The 20,337-nt window shown below is 41.7% G+C and overlaps 1 protein-coding gene across 4 annotated transcripts in view; it reads left to right on the forward strand.

The window, feature by feature from the left end:
• Nucleotides 1–4,635: 4,635 nt before the first annotated feature.
• The window catches only part of Tox3 (TOX high mobility group box family member 3), a 100,084-nt gene continuing 84,382 nt past the window's right edge, over nt 4,636–20,337 (forward strand). For 2 of the 4 annotated variants that reach the window (XM_063247127.1, XM_063247129.1), the window contains exon 1: nt 4,638–4,976. In XM_063247127.1, the coding sequence (XP_063103197.1) occupies nt 4,890–4,976 (87 nt within the window). In that variant the 5' untranslated portion in view covers nt 4,638–4,889. Of the gene's footprint in view, nt 4,977–20,337 lie in introns of all 4 variants that reach the window. The other 2 variants (XM_063247128.1, XM_023560624.2) reach the window with 2 other exon arrangements.

Consider the following 20,337-nt stretch of genomic DNA (forward strand, 5'->3'; position numbering starts at 1 on the left):
TTCTTAGTAAAAGCAATAGTCCTGAGGAAAATGATTAGTTTTTTAGAGCTTTTCTTGTGCTTGGTGGTACAGAGACCAATATGATTGAAATTGCTTTTAGTTATATGAGAAGCAACCTCCTGTTTACAACTAAACATGTATTTATCATTCATAAAGGCAAAGTTTGATTTTTCCCCATTTGCTCATATTTTGGAGAAAAATAAATATTTTAAGATAGCTTAAATGTCTAGATCAAAAAAGTTTAGATTCATTGAAAACTGAAACCAAAAATAGTTGTGCAACAGGATTTTTTTTTTTCATACTAAATTCTGTGTGGAACTCTGTGGTAGTGATTAGCTGTAGATACTATACTGGAGATGCAAAATGAGGGCCCAACATCAGAATTCTTTCTCTATACAATGCGTATGATCACTATTGTGAGAGCCATGGTAGACCTTGATTTCATCTGCATGTGGGATAGACTATGAATGTGAAGTGTTGATTCTCTGACATGAAACTTGTCTTAAATTGAAGAGATGAGTTGTACAGACTTATTAAGAATCCAGACTGCATGGGAATGCTATTCTTTATGACATGAAGCCAAATTCAGATATAAAACCAACTTATCAGATGTTTTACCAATATAATACATTAGCTGTTACTATGGAAATAGATGAGAAAAAACTTGAGTAGCTTTGGCTTTGTTAATTTCCATTTAAGCTGCTATTAATTTGGCTACATTACATACTGCATGTGAAGATCATAATATTTGGATAGGACTTTTCATAGCCAAAACTCAAGAGATTTAAATTATATGTAAAGTTCAATAGTATCCTCATCTCATCTGGGCAAGCAGAACAAGAAGGGTTAAATTACTTTCGCAGATTCCTGAAAGTAGAAGTCTTGGTTAGATTTCTGCTTATAACACTCAGTACCTTTAGCTTAAGGCAGTTCTCATGGGACTTTCTTGCTTAATATGGAGCCAGATAAAATACAGAAATAAAGTTTTCAGAGTTCTGTCAAGATGTGGTACTTTTATTATTTAAAAGTTGGTGTATTTTCCCCTATATTAAGAAGAGATTCTTGGGTGACACCAACTATTCCATTAGAAATAAGGCAATAAGAGTGACAGTTTTGACCCAAATCATGTAAAAACCCTAAAGGAATTTCCTCTTGCTCAAAAGTTGATTTTTAGCTGTACAATGGATTCTTCTGCTGTCCTTCTTAATAAATAACGGTTAGCACTATTCAGCATAAACTCAAAGCATATTTAAGATACATTGTTGGGGAAGTTTCTTCAAATTCAAGGCTTAGTACAAAGGGAGCCTTTGTCTACAGCATTTCATAAACAACAGTGCTGACAGGCTGGAAAAGGTAATAACCTTAAATGACAAATAGCCAACAGTTACAACTGCCTTAATGTTTTAGAGCATTGTTTTAAATTTCTTAATGAAATGGGAGTCAGATCCATTCTAACTCTTAAAGTTAGATGCATTTCAAATGCAATGGAAAATTTAATCAGATCGGTTCTAAATGAAAAAATATGTAATCTTAGTTTCAGCATACACGAAGGGACTAAAACAGTGGGCTCCAAAGGCCTCACCCACTTTTCCTCCCTAAGGTACATTGCTCTTATTCAAACCAAAGGTCTTCTTGGATACATGTTTTTCAAATTCTCCCTTACCAGATCCCTTGTAAATAATATTCTACTATTACACATCTTCTTTCCCTTCCCACTTCTTTCTTTTCTTCCTTCCTTTCTTAAATGAATACCAATTTATTGCAAATAAACTGTGTACCCCAGCATGGTGTGAGGTTCTTGGGATTCTGTAGTCATCAGCAGTGAGCTGCCTCCTCCCTTGAGCCTTCTTTTACAAATTCCAAGGAGGCCCAGAACCTTGCATCCTTCATATTACTATGAATTTATCAGGCCACTTTTCTTAATAGCAGCAGGAGCTGTGGCATGGCATGATCTCCAGGTGACAGGATGGGACAAGGCACATTTGTGTGTGTCAGGGAGGTGGGTAGTCCAATTCATGTCCCTTTAGGACCTTTGTGTTGTGTTGTGATTCTCTTTCTCATTCACAAGTTCCTAAAACAATTTCTGGCACAGAGTGGTCACTCAGCAATGGCTGCTGAATAGAGAGATTAACTGGGCAGTATCATTAAGTGGGCAGCTTTCCCAAATGACCGGTGAATTTTCTCATTCTCAGTGCCTCAACATGCACATTCTAAGCCTCACCCTTCCTTTCTCTCCTTTAATCAAAATCTGTACCCCCAACTGTTGCTCACCTTTCATCCTAACTTATAAAAATGGTAAAAGGAAGACTGATGATGCCCCCCAAAGGTATTAGCTCCCCATTAGGGAAGGTACTTTAACGGAAATGTATGTAAAAGTGGGGGCAAGAGGTGTCGATGTGTCTGGGTGCTCCTAATTTCCACGAGCCTCTTGGGGGGAAGTTCTCATTTCAGTTTTGCAATGCTCAGTGCAACATTTCAGAAGATGTGCAATTTCTGGCCAGGCAGCTCGCCACTAGAAAGAGTATTTGTATGCCTCATCCTGGAGGCACCTTATCCTGGAGGTCTGATTACAACTTCAGGTTTACTCTTGCTCTGTAATTTTGATTTTACTTTCTTTCATCTTCTGTAATCAAGTTCAAATTTTTCCACATGTACAATAGAGTAAGCAGAAGCTGAGGAATGAGTGTGTAAAGAAAGATTCATTCCTGACTATGGGGGATCCTCTTAAGTGCTGTTTGGGGTGAAAAATTCTTTTTTGGGGCACTGCAGGTAGGCAGGCTGCCCTTCTCTTGTGGCCAGACCTTGTACTATACACCATTGTTAAATACTCATAGTGCAACTTAAATGATGTTCTCTTTCCCGACAACAGGTGGCCACTGCAACCTCCAGCTCTGATTGGTGGAAAAGGCCACGGGCGCCCAGTGGCTCAGAGAAAGGGCCTCCACTTCTGTGTTTCAAGAACTTATTCAATGGGGTGTTGTCCTGATAATATCTCAGCGCACTGCCAATTTGTGCAACACGCTGGGCCATTAGGGAGCGCCGCTGGGTTGTCAATGTTAAATTGGAGACTCAGGAAAGGCGACCAAAAGCTTTTTTCGGAATGGGGTTGGGGTGAGAGGAAGATCAGAGTCAATCCAGGGACAATGTGAGCTGTCTGCCTTTCCTGGATCTCTCTCTATCTCTCCCTCTCTCTCTCTCTCCTTTTTCACTTTTGTGTTAAGCGAAAAGCAAATACACACACTTTCACGTACTTGAAGTTTATTTTTCCACCTTGGTTCCAGGAAGATTATATTAAGTGAAGGAACACACACAGGAGTTACACGCCTGAGTGTCTTTGAAAAACGGAAGAAACGAAAAGAAATTCGTGTAATGCTTGTCTGAAAAAAGTTCAGGTCCCGGACTAGCAAAGTGTGATCCATCGAGGAATGCCACTGTTAGCGAGTGTCAGACGAAGTATTTCAAGATTTCTCCCCTACTGTTCACGCAGCTCCCGGATCACTGACTCGGGGAAGGGGAGCAGCTCTTGCAGCTTCTCTTAACGTTTGCTTCCGCCAAGGCTGAAGGCCAAACTTTCAAATTAACTCAAAGTAATAAAGTTAAGTTAAAAAAAAAAAGATATAGCCTAAAGAAAAAAGAAATAAAGAGGAGGTGGGTGAGTGCAGTGTGGGGAAGTTAATCACCCAGAACCTTTTAGACATTTTCTCTTAGAGAGCAGTGAATGATCTGCCTAGATCCAGTTACTCAAATGCCTTTTGAATACAAACAAGAGCAAAGAAAATACGAAGGGAAAGGACAAGAGGCTTAACCCGGGAAGCTTCCAGTCTTCCTACCTGTGAAAGGTCAGGCCCCAATACCTGTTTTGGGAAACACCACAGGTGTACATGGGGTCCGGGGTCCCGCTACCAGGAGGCATTCGTGCAGGCCAGCTGCTGGGCTAGGTGTGTCCACGAAGGAAGAGGACACTTGGGGTTAGAGACTAGGAGGGACCGCGGGTCCCCGAGTCAGGAGGAATGGGGTGAGCCGACAGCGAGGAAGGAGGGGCGAGCGGGGAGTGGACGGCGAGGGGATGCTGGACCGAGGGAAGCGGGGATCGGGAAGGAGGCGAGTGGGAAGCCAGGGGTACAGGGCTGGCCGAAGCAGCCCGTGAAAGGAGGGAGTGAGAAGCGCCGCCAGGCAGCCGGGACAAAGAGGACCGGGAGAGGGAAGGGGGGTGAGGTGGGAAGAGGGGCCGGGTGAGGGGCAGCCTCGCGTGGAGCTGAGCCGGCGAGGGCTGCGCGGGGCGCGCGGAGAGCTTGAGCCCGCCGGGGTAGGGGCGCGGCGGGGTCCGGTCCGACCGGGAGCGCACCGGCGGGGCGGGCGGCTCGCCAGCTGCCCGCGGTAGGAGGGGCGGAGCGGCGGCGGCGCGGGGAGGGGACCAGCGGCGGAGCAGGAGGGGAGCGGGAGGGGGAGCGGGAGGGGAGGGGCCGGGCCCCTTGTCTCCGCCGCTCCTCTGCTCAGTCCGCCTGGGGAGGAGGAGGAGGAGCGGGGCCGCCGCCGCCGTCCCAGCCTCGCCCCGCGCACCTGAACTCGCCGCGCCGCCCCAGGCCCCCGCGTTGCGCCCCGCGCGCCCGGCCCGCGCGCAGGGTGCCTCGGTGCCCCGGTGGGGCGCGTCCCCCGGGCCGCCTCCCGCTCTCCCGCGGCTCGCGTGGCCGCGCCTTTGTGTGCCGGAGCCGCGGCTCCCGGGCTCCTTGAGCTCGGGGAGCGACGCCCCTCCAGCGCCGAGTCCCGAGTGCCGGCGCAGGGCGCCCCCGGTCGGACGCCCCCGACGGTGGATCTAGCGACTGTGAGGAGGCGGGCACCGGCCCCGGAGAGCCCCAGCCCCGGCCCCCGGCCCCGGGCCCGGCTCCGGCATGGATGTGAGGTTTTACCCCACGGCGGCCGGGGACCCCGCCGGCCTGGACTTCGCGCAGTGCTTGGGGTACTACGGCTACAGCAAGGTGACCGGGCCGGGCCGGGATGGGGACGGGGCCACCTTCCTGCCGGGCGCGCCCCCAGCTCCAGCTCACCTCTGCTCACTTTTCTCTCCTCTCTTTGCTCTCTTACCCACTCCTTTCCCGTTGCGCCTCCGTCTCCGGCCAACTCTACCCCTCTTCTCTTTCTGCCCCTTCCCACCCTCTTTTTGTCCATTTGCCGGCGCTCTGTTCTGCCCCTCCGCCTCTCTGCTCACCTCCCCCCGCAGACTATCTGCTGCCCCAAGCCAAGAGCCGCACGAGGACTGAAAGCCCGGACTTGCGTGTGATTCTTTGTTGCTTTTATTAGTAAACAAGATCGCAGCCCCCGAGTCGGTGGGGAGGGGGACAGCGCAGGGCTCCCTAGTCTTTTAGTCCGATGGTTTCGGTCCACAACCCCAGTCCATTTCACCTCCCCCACTGACTCTGGTGCTGGCCCCCAGAACTGCTTGGGGAAGGGAATGAACAAACTTTCGAGGTGCCCTGGACCGGGGCAGGGGTTGGGAGAGGGACCCAAGGTGGTGGGACCCCCGCAGTTGGCCTTTCACTGGCCTCTTTCTGGAGCGTTTGGACCACGGAACGGTGGTGCCCGCCCCTCTCGGATTAGGGCAAGTAGTAGCTTCTGATCATTCAGTTTTCTGAATGATCCCTGGGGCGGGGAGGGCGAGGGTGGGAACGTTAAGTTTTGCTTCTCGGGGATATCAGAGTTGCAGACCTCTGCACCACGCCCTGGGGTCACCACACCTCCTGCGCCTCCCCCTGCGTGAACTTCCAGTACAGAGCCTTTCAGGTGGCCGAAGGTGGACCTCAGTCCACGGCGCAGCAAGTCCGTGCGGGAGCCGAAGCAAGGACAGCTCGGAGCCCTGGTCCCTTACCTTCCCTGCAACCCCCCAGGGCCGAGCTTTGGCGACAACACCGCCCAGAGGGCCATATTCAGAGAAAGAGCCCAGCTCCGGACGGCCTGTGCCTTTGCAGTGTGATTTTCTTTCCCCTTCCCTCTGCTCCTCCCTCCTCCTCGGTGCTCTTTCAAACCGTAGTTTGTTTATGATTGCTGGGATAACAGAGGAGGAAAGAAGGAGCGTGCTGAAAGAAAGGTGCTATACAAAACTAATGAATAAATAACAGGAAGAGAAAGAATTGTGTCGAGAGAGAGGAACACTTTGCTGTGCCCCGTGGCTGATGGAGGCTCCTTCTCCTATTTGTTTATACTCGGTTCCCAACTCCAGTGATGAAGTTTCTAAAACACCATTAGGGTCTCTCTCATCGCCCTTGTGTCATCCAGGGCCAGCCGCGCGCGTCTGAAACGCGAGGCCTCCCTTAAGGGTAAATGAAAAGACTTTAGTCAGTGTTTTTTAACCCTTTGGTGATCCTTTGCGGGGCTTACATATTTTCAGAATTCCGAGAGTAACACATTAATCGTTGAAAAGCAAGCAAGAAAAGGCTCAGCGCTATAGCCAGAGTGAAGGATTGGTTTCTGTCTTCTGACTTTGGATTTGCTCAGGTTATTAAGTGCTTTAAAAAGTCCCGCATGTATGCTCAGTCAGGGACTTAGGCAGTCTAATTAAGTATGTAGTGTTTCTCAGAATCCACTTAATTGTTCCAGTGGGGTATTATTTATCTCCTTACAACTTAGCCCGTGTATGCAAGCGTTGTGTGACCTGGCCATGCTCTTATTTTTGGAAGCCATTACCTTGTCTAATGTAACTACTTCTTTCTCTGATTTAAGATCAGCAACACTCGAATGACACCAAAATAGAAACCTATTGTACTAATCCAGTCACTGCAATGCGTGGCAAATCTCTGTTCACCAGGATCCCAAGGGTACTTCAAGGGACCAGAGGAAATTGTGGGTGTTTTGTGTGTCTCTTTTTATTTTCTGAGCAAGGCTATTTTGAGTCAGTTTAAACTCAAGAACATTTATTTCAGGGAGGGCATATAAAGCTTGAAAACAGTCATTTTTGAGATGCTTGTTCAACTTCAGGAGTGTGCAGGCAAGCTGGTTTGTGTCATATTTTCTTAATCCAGCTGTGTTCCCAAAATAATTTCTTCTCTTGGTAATTTAGCAATCTGACCATCCTAGATGCTGTGGGTAACCAACTTCCGAGAGTTAGATGCACTATTCCACATTGGGAGGAATCAAACTGTACTCTTTCAAAGGGGGTGTTTACATTTACTTGTTTATAGATAAAAATGTAACAGTCTTTATACTGAAACACAAGACTACATTTTCCTATTGTTAATTTCAGGAATGAAAAAAGTCTCCAATTTTATTCTTTGTAATTTTTCTTTGTACATTAAATGTTGTAGAAGGGGAAATATTAACTTTATGAGTGTAAAACAGCAAGTGCTAATTAAAGGTGTATAGCATTTTGTTTTACAGCTAACTTGTTTGTCTGAAGTACATTGTTCATTGTAGATTTATACAGAGGATATAAAATCTAGCATACAAAGACACACATTATTTTATATGAAAACACCTGTAATTATTAATCTTCTTAGACTTAACTTTTGATGACTTAAGTTATGCTTCTGAATGAGAAATGATGGATTTCAAAAAAGTATGTTGCTGCCCTTTCTTGTTTTAATGAGCATCTGGGAAACTTTAGAAGAAACACAGGACTCCCCTCTCTAGACTTAACAAGTGAAAAGTTAGTGCTTATCTTTACATTTATTTACAAACCGTGAATAATAGGTTTCTTTCATTTCTCTCTTTAACAAATGGCCACAGTCTTTTGTATAAATTATATGTGAGTGTATTATCTTTACATCCTGAGTATATGGATCCTTTTTAAATGTCAGTGCTCATGAAAGTGTACTCTTGTCTGTGGAGATGGATGAAAGAGTTTTGAGGGTTCAAAAGTCATTGCAAGTAGGAGAATAACTTCAAATAAAATATGACCAGGATCATTAAAATCAGTTAATAATTCATGAACCAGCCACTGATGTATAAACTTAAAGTCATCTCTATTTTCTAAGGGCTAATTTCCATTTTAATTTCAAGTGGAAAGTCTGCTGTTTGAACTTTTTTTTTCTGATGTGATTAACAAATTAAACTAAAATCTGTATATTTTTAAAAGTTCTTATTATGTAACACCAATGGATTTGTGACCTAGTAACTGTATATCTGGAGTTTTTGTTTCCTGGGGGTTCAGTTAATTGTTTTCATTAATAAGAAAGGAATGCATAGAGTATCAATTACCATACTGTTATCAGAAGTCTACTACCCCAGAATAAAATGTATTTAATGGAGGTGTAAATGAGTAGTCATCTAGTAGGCTAATAATAAAATTGGACTTTTACTAGGTTTTTCTACATACGCTTAGAAATTTTCTTTTACTTTCAAAATATGGATATTGATTTTTTTTTTTACCTTTATGCAGCTTAGTTCTATGGTGTTTTTCCTCTTAGTCTCAAACCTTGCTTTCAGTTATTAACTATGCTATTTATTGATTACTCTGTAATTAAGGTGCTATTGTGTTAGTGTTTGAGTCCACTTTATTGAGCTTCTACTTTGTCTAACTTAAAAGATAAGAGAAATGGAAGGATAATTTGTTATTTCTCTATCTTCTTGGCACTGTAGTTCAAATTCAAGATACACAGGGAGAGAGATTTGATGGAACCATTCCTTAGGTTTATGCCCTCAACTATTGTGAGAACTAGTTGCTACATTTTTGGGGTCTGCATTCTGGGAGTGTTAAATTTTGGGAACAGATTGAGAGTGTCTGAATTCTTCCATGACAGATCTTCAAGTACCATGTAGAAGTCATACTGTGAGTAAGATCTAAGATTTTTCTAAAGATTTAGACCAGGGATCATATATTCAAATGTCTGCACAGACAGCTAGTTAACTTGCATGACAATAGTTTGTGGCCTGGTAGAGAACACGCCCCATTTACAAGGATAATGCAGCATTAGTAGATTGTTGCCATGCCAACTTGTGGGTATAGTGTTTCCACATTCTACACTTAGATTTTCAAGAGACCAAAAACCTGAATTTTTAAATGAGATATTCTGGAATTTACATGTTTGTAGTAAATTAACAAATAATTAAAATAATTATATGGGATTCTCCAAAAATGTTTTCATGCTTTTTTCTTTGCAGATGAGATTAAAAAAATAATTTTTAGTAATTATTAATGGTTACCTTCAAGTATGTGGGCTGTTTTACTCCCATGTCCAGCTGTGTACACAATTGCGTGAGTAAAGTTGACCCGGGTAAAAGAGTTTGTGTTACCTTGAAAGAAGACTAAAAGAAGGACAGTTAGTTTCAGGGTATACTCAGAGTCTTCTGCAGGCTTCATGAATTATTGATTTGGGCTCCCCTTCATGTCATATCAAACATTACATATCCTGTATTTAATATGATGTGATAACATATCTGAGTTGAACAGTTGACCTTTGTTGACATTTTGTAGGCATTTAATTATGCATTTATTAATATTAATATTGTAGGGCTTTTGTGTGGGTGTGTGTTGCTTGCATGGATCATTTTTTCCCCATCACATTTGTGGCATTTTTGTAGGTCCCTGAGAAACTTTGATCTAGGTTTAGGGCCTATAGTGACTAACAGATAAATATTCTTTCTGCCACTAACTGGAAGTCTACAAATTCCCTATTCGGCTTTCCAAACAGTGGAATGTTGATGAACACCCTGTGCTTGGTAGAGACTAATGCATAGTTAGCCAAAGAAAATTAATTTGAGTCATGGTATGGAAAGCCAATGAAGGTATGTGGTCAAAGTGTTCAAAGTATGTGTTGATATTTCAAGAACTATCTCCTTAGGGCATAAATTCAGTTAGAAGCTGAATCCACTTGAGAACCTACTTTGTTTAATCTGCACAGTATTTTAAATAAGAAATCATCTGTATCTAAAAGTCTTTGCCTAGAAGTCAGGTTCCCAGGGTTTCTTTAGAAATATTCCTAAATTTGGTGACAGTGACCCTCTGTTCATTCCTGGTGACCTGTGTTGGAAATGCTTCATGTGGGCATACATGCCAGCATTCATCATGGTCCTGTCCACTTCCTGTTCTCCTATGGCACCCTCTGTGCTTCTCTCAGATCTTGGGAGGCTTCAAGTTTGAAAACTTTGATAAGTAAGCAACACATGATGCTGAAACCTAGTGAAATAAGGTGACTGTCACTGCAGAAATTATAGGCCAAGTGTACCTCATGGTATACGGAACACCTCATGGTGTTCAGAGATGGTAAAAAGTAATGGGATCAATTTCTGCCCAAGTGGTTTTCAAACATATATGAGGATTGGCTGGAGAGCTTGTTATAATGCATACTTTTGAACTTTACTCCTGGAAATGTTAGTTCATAGGTCTAATGTGGGAATCTTAGGTGATGCCCTGGTTATGGGACTACAGATATTAATTATAATGCTGTGGGCAGCAGAGAATAAAGAACCCAAAACACAGTGATGTAATCTATGTTGGCTTACAAAGAAGTCTTTAGATAGACAGGTCAGGCTTTTTGGATGTCTCATTATATCTTCAAGAATTCTTGATTGTCTTTTTATTCTGCAAATCTTGGAATGTGAGCAGTTCTCTCTCTCCAGACCTGCAGGCTGGCTACTGTAGCTCTGGACATCACATCCTCATACCATAGTGTACACAAGTGAAAGTGAGGTTGTGGGGATGGGGGTGGGGGAATAGCAAAGAATATTTATCCTTCTTCACATCTCTTATCAAAAAGGAAAATATTTTCTCTGGGCTCTTCTCTATTTTATTGACAGGGGAAGGGTTGGGTTGCCCATGCTGGGTGATTCATTGACAGTGGAGAAGATGCCTGTGGTGAGTTCAGACTCATCCATGTCATCTTCTGGCACTGACCATTGATCACGGGCATAATAGGTCTTGTTCTCTGTCTACTAGTAAAAAGCCTGAGGGAATGACAACTAACAGTGTCTACCCCCGTGTACCACTGATGAATTTTGAGTTGGCCAGTGGTTTGGCTGTCATATTTTAGGATGATGATTTTTGACTGGATTCGTTAGGGCTCTAAGGAGACTATGTAGAACCATTACACAACTGTAAGGTGTGAGAAGGGCTTAAACCAGAAGTGAACAGGGAGACTGCTGCGTGTGATGAAGAGGGGGCGCTCAACAGAGCATCTCTTAGCTTGGGAAGGAAGAAAGGGGATGCAGATGTGACACAGGACTTTTGAATGTGGGGCCTAGTCAGAACTCAAACAGAAATAGATTAGTTTTGAAGGGGAGTTAAAACCGACTTTGGATATTTTGGAGGAATATGCCCACAAAGACATGCGCTGAGGTTCAAGAGAGAAACTTCAGGGGTGGGGACCAAAGTTGGATCTTCCTCTATGAAGTACAGTGGTGGAAACTGACTTGTGTTCTAGAGTAAGCAGGCAGGAGATGCAAGGATATAGCCTTGGTCTTGAGGCTGGTGTTGCTAATTCAACTCCTCAGTTAGTAAGGCAGTAATTTAGGAAACAATGTGGAATTCAGATTATTTGGAAATACTGCTCTGTGTGTGTGTGTGTGTGTGTGTGTGTGTGTGTGAGAGAGAGAGAGAGAGAGAGAGAGAGAGAGAGAGAGGGAGAGAGAGAGAGAGCTTTATTCTCAATAGCTGCTTGGAAGGAAATATTCTTAAATGTTATTAAATGAGAATGGTGTTGAATTTGCAATGACATATTGGGAAACCATATCAACCATTTTTGAGTGAAATATTTCATTTTTTAATTTATGGTAAGAGGTCCAATTTTAAGTTAAATTTTTTGAGATGTTATGGATGCTCTCAGTGTTTTAGAGCCTTTGTTTCAAGTTGTGGTTAATAAAGAGGGATAGGGTTTTTGTTAAGTGTGCTTATCATTTCAAATCTGTTTTGAATGTAGATTCAGGTCACCTAAAAAAGAAACCCTGTTTCAAAATGTGATGTGTAAATGGTTTTAATTTAAGGTCTGTGTGAGCTCCAGACAAGTTTTACCTTCTGCCATTAAGAGTTTCCTAGGTTTATTATGTATTTGATCTCTTTTTAGAAGGCCACATTCTCTTAAATATATTCTTTGTTTGTGTAAAACACATTAACCACTGGAAAAAGGAGTCTTGTATGACTAACATTCTATCGTTAGTCTTAATTTAATTTTGCTTTCCTTATAAAATAATAATTTCAAGTTCACTGATAATCCATAAATTAAACAAATTGGCCAATATTAAGACACATTTAGATTCTACTGTACACATTTGAATAACATAGCTTCATTCTTTTAAATGAGCCAGACTTTAAGCTGGGTCATTCTATTCCAAATGTGGCAAGTGTAATGTGGCCTTATCTACATAGACTAAATTGTTTATATAGAAGAGTTATATTAAAGATGATGAGGAGTGAGTTATGAAAGTTATTTTAGATTGATATAATATAAATAACTGAGCTGTAAGATTTTTCATCAGTTCTATATAGCTGATTTGTAATAAGCAAAGGAAGTACCATACAATAATAAAAGTTCTACAGCTTCCTTTAAAAGGTCGAAATAGGTATGCTTTGTCAGAAATTGATTTTGTTAGACAAAGGAGGTGTTAAATCTAGAAATATTGAGCAGTAAAAGGAAAACAAAGCAAAACTCAGATGCTCCGTTTTTATTAATTTTTTTGATGTCTACATTTTAAATGGGAAACTTAGCAGTTATTATTTGGCTTATTTAAAAATTCTAATAAACCTGGATATGGTGGTGCACATCTGTAATTTCACCTACTCAGGAGGCTGAGAAGGAAGGATCACAAGTTTGAGGACAGCCTGGGGAACTTACAGAGACCGTGTTTCAAAAGTAAAAAGCCTTGGGGTTCAGTTACCAGCACAGACCCCCCCCTCCAAAAAAGAATCTAGTAAAAATGACAGTTATATTCATTAAAAATGTTTTGGGAGGGCCAGAGATATAGCTCAGTAGCACAAGTGTCTGCCTGGCAAGTGCGAGGTCCTGAGTTCAACTGCTGGTACCAGAAAGAAAATTTTTGGGGGATTGAAGTGAGAAAAAAATCATCCTACTGAGTCTCATACAACAGGGGCTATAAGTTTTGTCTCAGGCAGATCTGGATTCAGAGTCTCAGAGGGTCCTATAGGACTTTATTGCCCCTGCTTCTTTATCAGCCACACAGATCACAAGTGGTGGAGATGACCAGCAGCAGTTGTGTGTCACCTTCTCACAGCTCAGCCTCCGTAGGAAAGAGAAATTGTTTTCTTATTTCAGCAACTTACTTAAATCAGATCTCATTGTGGAGACGTAGGTCTCATGCTTACAACCTCGGTCAAGTAGCCATCTCCAGAGAAGCTTATCCATCCATGGGCAACCATACCCAGTGTAGGAGAGCTCGGTGCTCCTTAGAGAAGAAGCAAAGAGCAGGAAATAAAAAGTCACATAAGCTGCTTATCCAAGTGGAGCTTGATGATTTTAAAGCTAAGGATTAGCATTATCCATGTTTATTATATTCTTTCTGGAAACCAGAATTGGACTGTACTTAATGCTTGTTGTTTATAGTAGGAATAAATGTTTTAGGGACTGAGGCTAGATGAGGTCTACCTTCAAGAGACTTCTAGCTTGATTCGGTTGACTGAGGGGCCAGGTGAAATTATATATATATATATATATGAGAGAGGTGTTTTAGGCTTAGACTAATGATGATGTAGGTAAAAGTCCTGAATGAGCCAAGATGAATATGAAAGACAGTCATGAAAGGGAAGTGGTACAGACAGGAAAAGAGCCCATGAGGGTAACAAACTTGGAATGCACAAGAAGGAAAATTGGGATTTTAAGGAAGAGAGAGCTAGAGAAGAAGAATTCCAGGCAAGATTTGCCATATAAACACGGCACCTAAGCAGAAATTCCAGTAGAGGGTGCAGGGTGGCCCCATGTGAGTGTCTAAAGAATTGTCCTTTTCTCTTGGTGGGTTATATAGTTGTTGAGTCCAAATGATGGAGGCACTGCAATGTCTGATGAAAGATCTAATCTTTTATTTAGTAGGTACTAGTAAAATGTGTGTATGTATTAATATATTTACTTACGCATGTACATACGTGTTTACATATATATGTATGTGTGTACTTGTGTGAATGTGTGTATGTTTACAGGTAGATAGAGGATAACAGTTTGACGTGGGAGCTAATGAGAAGCTATTTTCAGATACTGAGAAGGTTTGGGAGGGTGTGTGGGGAGAAAGCAAGTGAGAGGGAGTGCTACTGAATGGTGCATAATCAAGTGATCAGTTGTTTTGGGTTGACTGTAGATTAAGGAAAGTTAATTTCTAAAGAAAGACTTGGTAACCATTTCTTTGAGATAACAGGGAAGTAAAGAAGATAATTGAACATACATTTATCTATATTACATACACAGATAGGTAGATAGTTATAGATAGGTAGACAGACAGACAGACAGTGCTTAGGAATAGGTGAAAAAGAGAAGAGGAGAGGGGAATATGACTGAGGTACTACTGACAAGCCCAGGATCTGGCTATCCTTGCTTATGTCTCCTATCTCCTTTCCTCCTGCTTCTCCCCTTTACCTTTGCCTTTCTTCCACACCAGCCTTTATCCCATCTTTTATCATTTGCTGTTCCTTTCATGTGGAGCCCTGTCACCGAAGATACGCACTTGGCTGCCTTCTTCAGTATTAGGTCTCAGGCCAAATGTCACCTTCAAGTATGGACTGGCCATTTAGAAGTATCTCGGTATGTAAACTATCTTTCCACCTATCCCTCCAGTTACTGTCTCCCTGCTCTCATAATTGCATTTCTGGCATCTACTCCTATTTAATTTTTTGCTTTTTTCCTACAGTTTTTGTTTGTCTCTTTTTACTGAAATATAAACTCGATGATGAGAACTGTGTGCACTTTGATAACCACTGTACTCATATCATCTGAAGCAGTCCTTGGCACACAAAAGAAAATGAGATAGTGAGTGGAAAAAGATGAATAAACACTTGTGAGCAAAACATCTTAATTCTTGAATAAATGTGTCAGACATGGAAAAAGTCATTTGTCTTTAAAGAGCTGGCACGTGATGGTAGTGATCGCTATTCAAAGCTTTTAGCTTAAAATTTTATTTTTAATTTTCACTATGAGTATTCAAGTGGCAAAAACAGAGCAGTAGATGTGAAGATGGGGTTGGCAAAGGATTTTGCCTAAGCCCAAGTGAGAGGATAGGAAGAGAGGGAAGGATATGAAGGTTTTGAAATAACTGTTCTTAATACAAGCATTCAGGTTGGAGGAGAAATGGTCAAAGGAAAGGGACCTCACAGAAGGTAAAGAAGATTGCATTAGAGTTCAACTTACTTTTAACAGAGGACACAACATCAACGACAGCAACACAAAATTCTTGAGTAGCAGTGGCTTAAGTATGGTAGATGTTTATTTCTTTTTGCTAGCCACATGGGAAGGTAGTCCAGAGCTGGTTTAGGGGCTGCACAGATATGGGGGATCTAAGCTGTCTGCAGCTCTTGTGTAATCCATGTCATACAGTCCAACCAGTAGGAAATAGGGAGGTGATCAAAGACAAAGGGAGGGATTCAGAAAATGGCATATGGCACTTTGTTTACATCTCACTGGTCCGAGTGAGTCACATGGTTGTACCTATGACTGTCAGGTACACAGAAAGTACAGTATGTAATGCCCTGAGATATACCTCGCCAAACAGTGCATTACGATAGGGGAGGGACTGGGTAGACAGAAAAGCAGAATATATAGTCTAGCAGGAAAGCAAGTGGGTAGTTGCTGAGGTCCACAAAGCACTTCTTGGCTACCCCCAAATTGGACATTTTGTGAACAAACTTCAGCCATCTATTTTTTCCCCCTAAACTTCAATGATTTTGCTTTTCCTTTCTCCTTGGAGAATCCTCCTTTGGTGAGCATGATATCCTGTGATAAAGTGACTTGTCTTTTTAGTCCTTTGTGCAGGTTTAGGATTTCATTATGGACATTCTTAAATACTCAGTGATTTATGTTCTTATTTGTGGGAACTGCAAAATTATTATGTCCTAATTTAACCGAACACCTAATTTTAGACTCACATTAATCTTCTTTCCTGAATACTTCTTCAATGTTTGCAGTGCTGTTTCTCGAGTTTAAATTATTCCTGACAAAGTTTTAACCACTATTGAACCTACAGTCAACATTTTAAAAGCTAGATTTCTTGAAAACTCTGATCACACATCTAGTTTACTGCTGACTCCTTATACTATATATATATCTGGGGGGACAATCGTCTTCAGTAGAAATCCTAGTTCCTTATGATCTTGGACTCACTCACCCCACTGGTTGGTTTTGTTAATCCTTGACTGTTTATGACACTTACACTATGAGGACATGTCTGTGCTACCCAGTTTGTTCTGTTCACGTCCCTTTTGTTGTGTGCTTTGTGTCAGCCTTCAGTCACAGCCTGATTTCTCCATTTTAGGAAATGACTAAAACGATACCCATTTCCTTGCTAAAAATGCTGTTTGACTTTACTCAAGCCCTTTTGCTGCAGCTTTTGCTTTCTGTTAGTCTCTTTCTTCTCTGGGACAGTATCTAAAGTGGACAGGTCAGGTCTTTCATACTTTCTCCAAGTCTGGGATAAAACAGCCATGCATTAACTCTTCACTAGAGATATCTTTTCACTTTATGAAGAATTTGACATTATCTGCTGTGGAGCTCTCATTTCTCATGGTCACTCCGCTGGGTCACTCATCTAGCTCTACTCTACTCTTTGGAATAAATCCTGTTAGCAGGGTTGGCTTTCCTTTCCTGATTGCTGCACGTTCTTGATTCTAATATTCCTGATATTCCTGAAAAGAAAACTCTTTTCTTTTCTTCTTTCCTTTCTCTCTCTCTCTCTCTCTCTCTCTCTCTCTCTCTCTCTCTCTTTTGTGTGTGTGTGTGTGTGTGTGTGTGTGTGTGTGTGTGTGTGTTTGAGACAGGCTGTTGTTACATAGTTCAGAGTGGCCTTGAGCTCACTTTGTAGCCTAGGCTGGTCTCAAATTTACAAAGATCCTTTTGCCTCAGCCTCCTGAGTGCTGGGATTACAGGTATGTGCCACTATGCCCAGTTTCCTGGGTGTTTTCTGATCTTCACTATAGATTTTCTAGTCATCAGTTTCCTGGGTGCTAGTTTGTCACTATTTTTACTGATTCCTTAATCTATCAACATTATAAAATAGTGTGTATTTTCATTTATTTAAATTTTTCCCTTAAATATATTAATGGGAAATTAAGACCACCACAAATAGAAAGTCCCTGGCTGTGCAGAAGGAAATCCTAAAGATAAACACATGGAAAGTAAACAATGTTATGGAAATCTCACTGGAGACCTGGCTTGCCTGAAGCTCTGCTATGTTTGTTGAAAGGAGAGATTTACAAGTGTTAGGGAGGTGTTGAAGATGTGTTAGCACCAAACCAAGACTTTGGCTTTGATTTTTATCTAGGTTTGAGAAGGAATTCAGATCAGAATGACATTCTCCAGAGGTAATTAAAGATTCTTCCCATCCTTGTCTGTGAAGAGAGTGCTTGTCACACTTGAGTGTGCTTACCAATCAGCTGGGGGTCTGGAAAAATGCATCAGTAGTCTTGAGAGTGGGGATTCCTAACAGCTTCCCAAATGAGGCTTGTGTGACAGGGCTGCTTGTGGGCCACACTGTAGGTTGTAGAGTCCCAGAGTAAAGATCATCCACTTGTGCATTTTCACCTAGCTGTATTGATGTCTTTTTACATCTGTTTTGAACAATTCTTTAAACATGTAATCTCATTTTGGGGTCCTATGTCCTTTCCACTCAGACAGTATCATTCTGTGGACCACTTTTGCCATTCTTTTCTTTATATTTCCAGACTCTCTTCTCACTTCTTGATGGAGTTCTCCTTGACACATCAAACTTCACTGATTCATGCAAGAATGTGGACTGCCTGTTTTTAGGCCAGATACTCTGTAAACCTTACTGGGATACTTTTCTGATGACTCTTGAAATCTCCTTCACTTTCCTTCCCCTCGTTCCTTTGGGTCTTTCCATTCTCATGTTCTTGCTGTATGCAATACTATATGTCTGGGTGCTGCCGGGTGTTTTTTGTTTAGCACTTTCCTCTCTCCTCCAGGGACTGGGAGTATGTATGCATCCTAGAGCTTGACCTCCTAGTCTTGCTTGTGCATTCTTTTTGTTTTGTATGTGGGTCTTGTTTTGTGCTGTTAATTCTTCCCTCTCTGATGTTGTTTTTATTTTTGTGTCTTGGCTTCTTCATAAACTATCTTACAACTTTAAAACAAAAGCCATCTATTTTGCTTAGGATGGCACAAGTCAGCAGTTTAGACTGGCTCATTGGGCAGTGTTTTTCTTCTAGAGTCTTTGTGTGTGTGCAGTGAGCTGCAAGATGGCCAGGAGACTGCTTCTGGAGGCCTGCAGCCTGTCTGCGGGCCCTCTCTTTTCTTTGACATGGTCCCACAACTCCAACATACTGGCTTGTGTTTGTTCTCATGGTAAAGGTGTTGGAGAGTGGAGCCCAGGTCCAGTAATGTCACACTGTTCCTTCAACCACCTGTCATTGGCCATTGTAAATCATCAGGCCAGCCCAGGTTCAAGGGGAGAGGAAATATATTCCATTCTTGATGGAAGAAGAAACAAAGGATGATGGCATGGCTGCAGGGAGATGTGAAGAACTGAGACCCTTTGTGCAGTCTATTCCAAAGCCTCAAATCTTTGTCTCTAACTTTATCAATATTTCTAGTCTACTGTGTAGTGGTTTTCGACAGGTCATCACCACTGAACTCTCATTAAATTTAAATCCTACATAAACTATATGCCAAGCTGTATCCCCACCCTAAAATTCCATTTTAGTCCCCCCCCACATTTTTCCTTATATTTTTCTCCTTTTCTTTTTTCTCAGTGCCACCATCATTTTCAGATACAGAAACAAAATTAATTTTGATTGCTTGGCTTCTTCCATTTCCTTCTTGTAATGAATTTTCATGTCTTTTTTCATTTTTTCTTCCAGTGGTCTCATTCTCTTCTGTCTTTGTCTTTTTGCTGTTATTATTGTGGTCCAGGCTTCTGGTTTATAGCCACAGGCTCATTGTTACCTCTCTCTGTTCTGTTTTTCTCAGCTCCTGCTGAATCTATTAACCAAAAGTTAACCAAAGTTAACCAAAAGTTTAACTTTTGGTTAAACTTCATAATGGTATCCATTTAAGCTTTCATTCTTCTTCTAGAACCAGTTCCAGAGCCACTTTGTTTATAGCACCCCTTCTTAAAGTTGCTACTTTCACTTTTTTTCATATCTGTCATCACTGGTATTATTTACTTATATTTTTTACATCAACTTATTTTTAAATTTATACCTTTATTGCACGTAAAAACCCTGTGTTACTTGTAATGTATAAAATTACCCATACAATAAATGCAGAACTATTAATTTTTAAAAAGGTTTATTTGCATACCAAAGTATATGCATAATACTTTGGTACACAAAGTAAATAGCTGTGTCTTCATCTTGACATTGGAGATTCTTCGTATCTGAAATCAAACTTACCACACTAATGCAAAACCAAGATTCCTTAGCAAATAGCTGATGAATTTTCTTACATGAGAGAGTTCTTCTCAGGGTCATGGTTTTGGCCATTTCATTACATGAGCAAACTAGGAATGCCTGCTTTTATATTATTTGCACCTTGCTTGACTACATTAATTTTTGTTGAAAATATTAATTCAAATAGCTGCTTTCTATCTGTGTCCAAACTCAATTGTTCATAGCAAACAAATTCATGACATAATATCTTTGTTGTTTGTGCATTAATAACTTTTTGAATATTCTTTCCAATCCTGGTTTGGTTTAACATGTTTCTAATGGCAATGAGATTAGCTCATACAGTATAAAGTTTTCCTTTTGTCTTATTTAACTGTTCTGTCCTTGCTGAGACAAAATACCTGCCACTTAAAATTAAGAAAGGAATGATTTATTTAATTCACAGTTTGTGGAAGTTTCAGTCCATAACCAGCTGGCTCCAAGGCGGGATGACATGCACAGGGGCCACAGTTCAAGGCGGCAAAAGACAGCAAAAGCAGCAAAAGCAAAAGGGTGGGGAGTGGGATGGGCATAAGCTTCTTTTCCTCTCATAGTGTATGCAGAGTACCCGCCTTCAGGCGGGTGTAGTACTCACCCCATCTGCATACACTGCTTTTGCACAGGATGAGGATGTTTACAAAGTGAGGGCCCAGGCCCCCTGCTGAGTCAGTTAAACTTCTAAACTTCTCAAGTGGAAACAATGAACAACATCCTAGAGCTATAAGGCTATGTCCTCTACACAGTAGGATGCAGAACTGCTGAGTTACTTTGTTAAGCTACTAGACTTTTCAAATTGACACAGTGTATCAATCATTACACCC

The sequence above is a fragment of the Cavia porcellus genome, unplaced genomic scaffold (genome assembly GCF_034190915.1).
Source record: "Cavia porcellus strain 051 isolate PalLab524CR breed Dunkin Hartley unplaced genomic scaffold, mCavPor4.1 scaffold_4, whole genome shotgun sequence".
Classification (NCBI taxonomy): domain Eukaryota; kingdom Metazoa; phylum Chordata; class Mammalia; order Rodentia; family Caviidae; genus Cavia; species Cavia porcellus.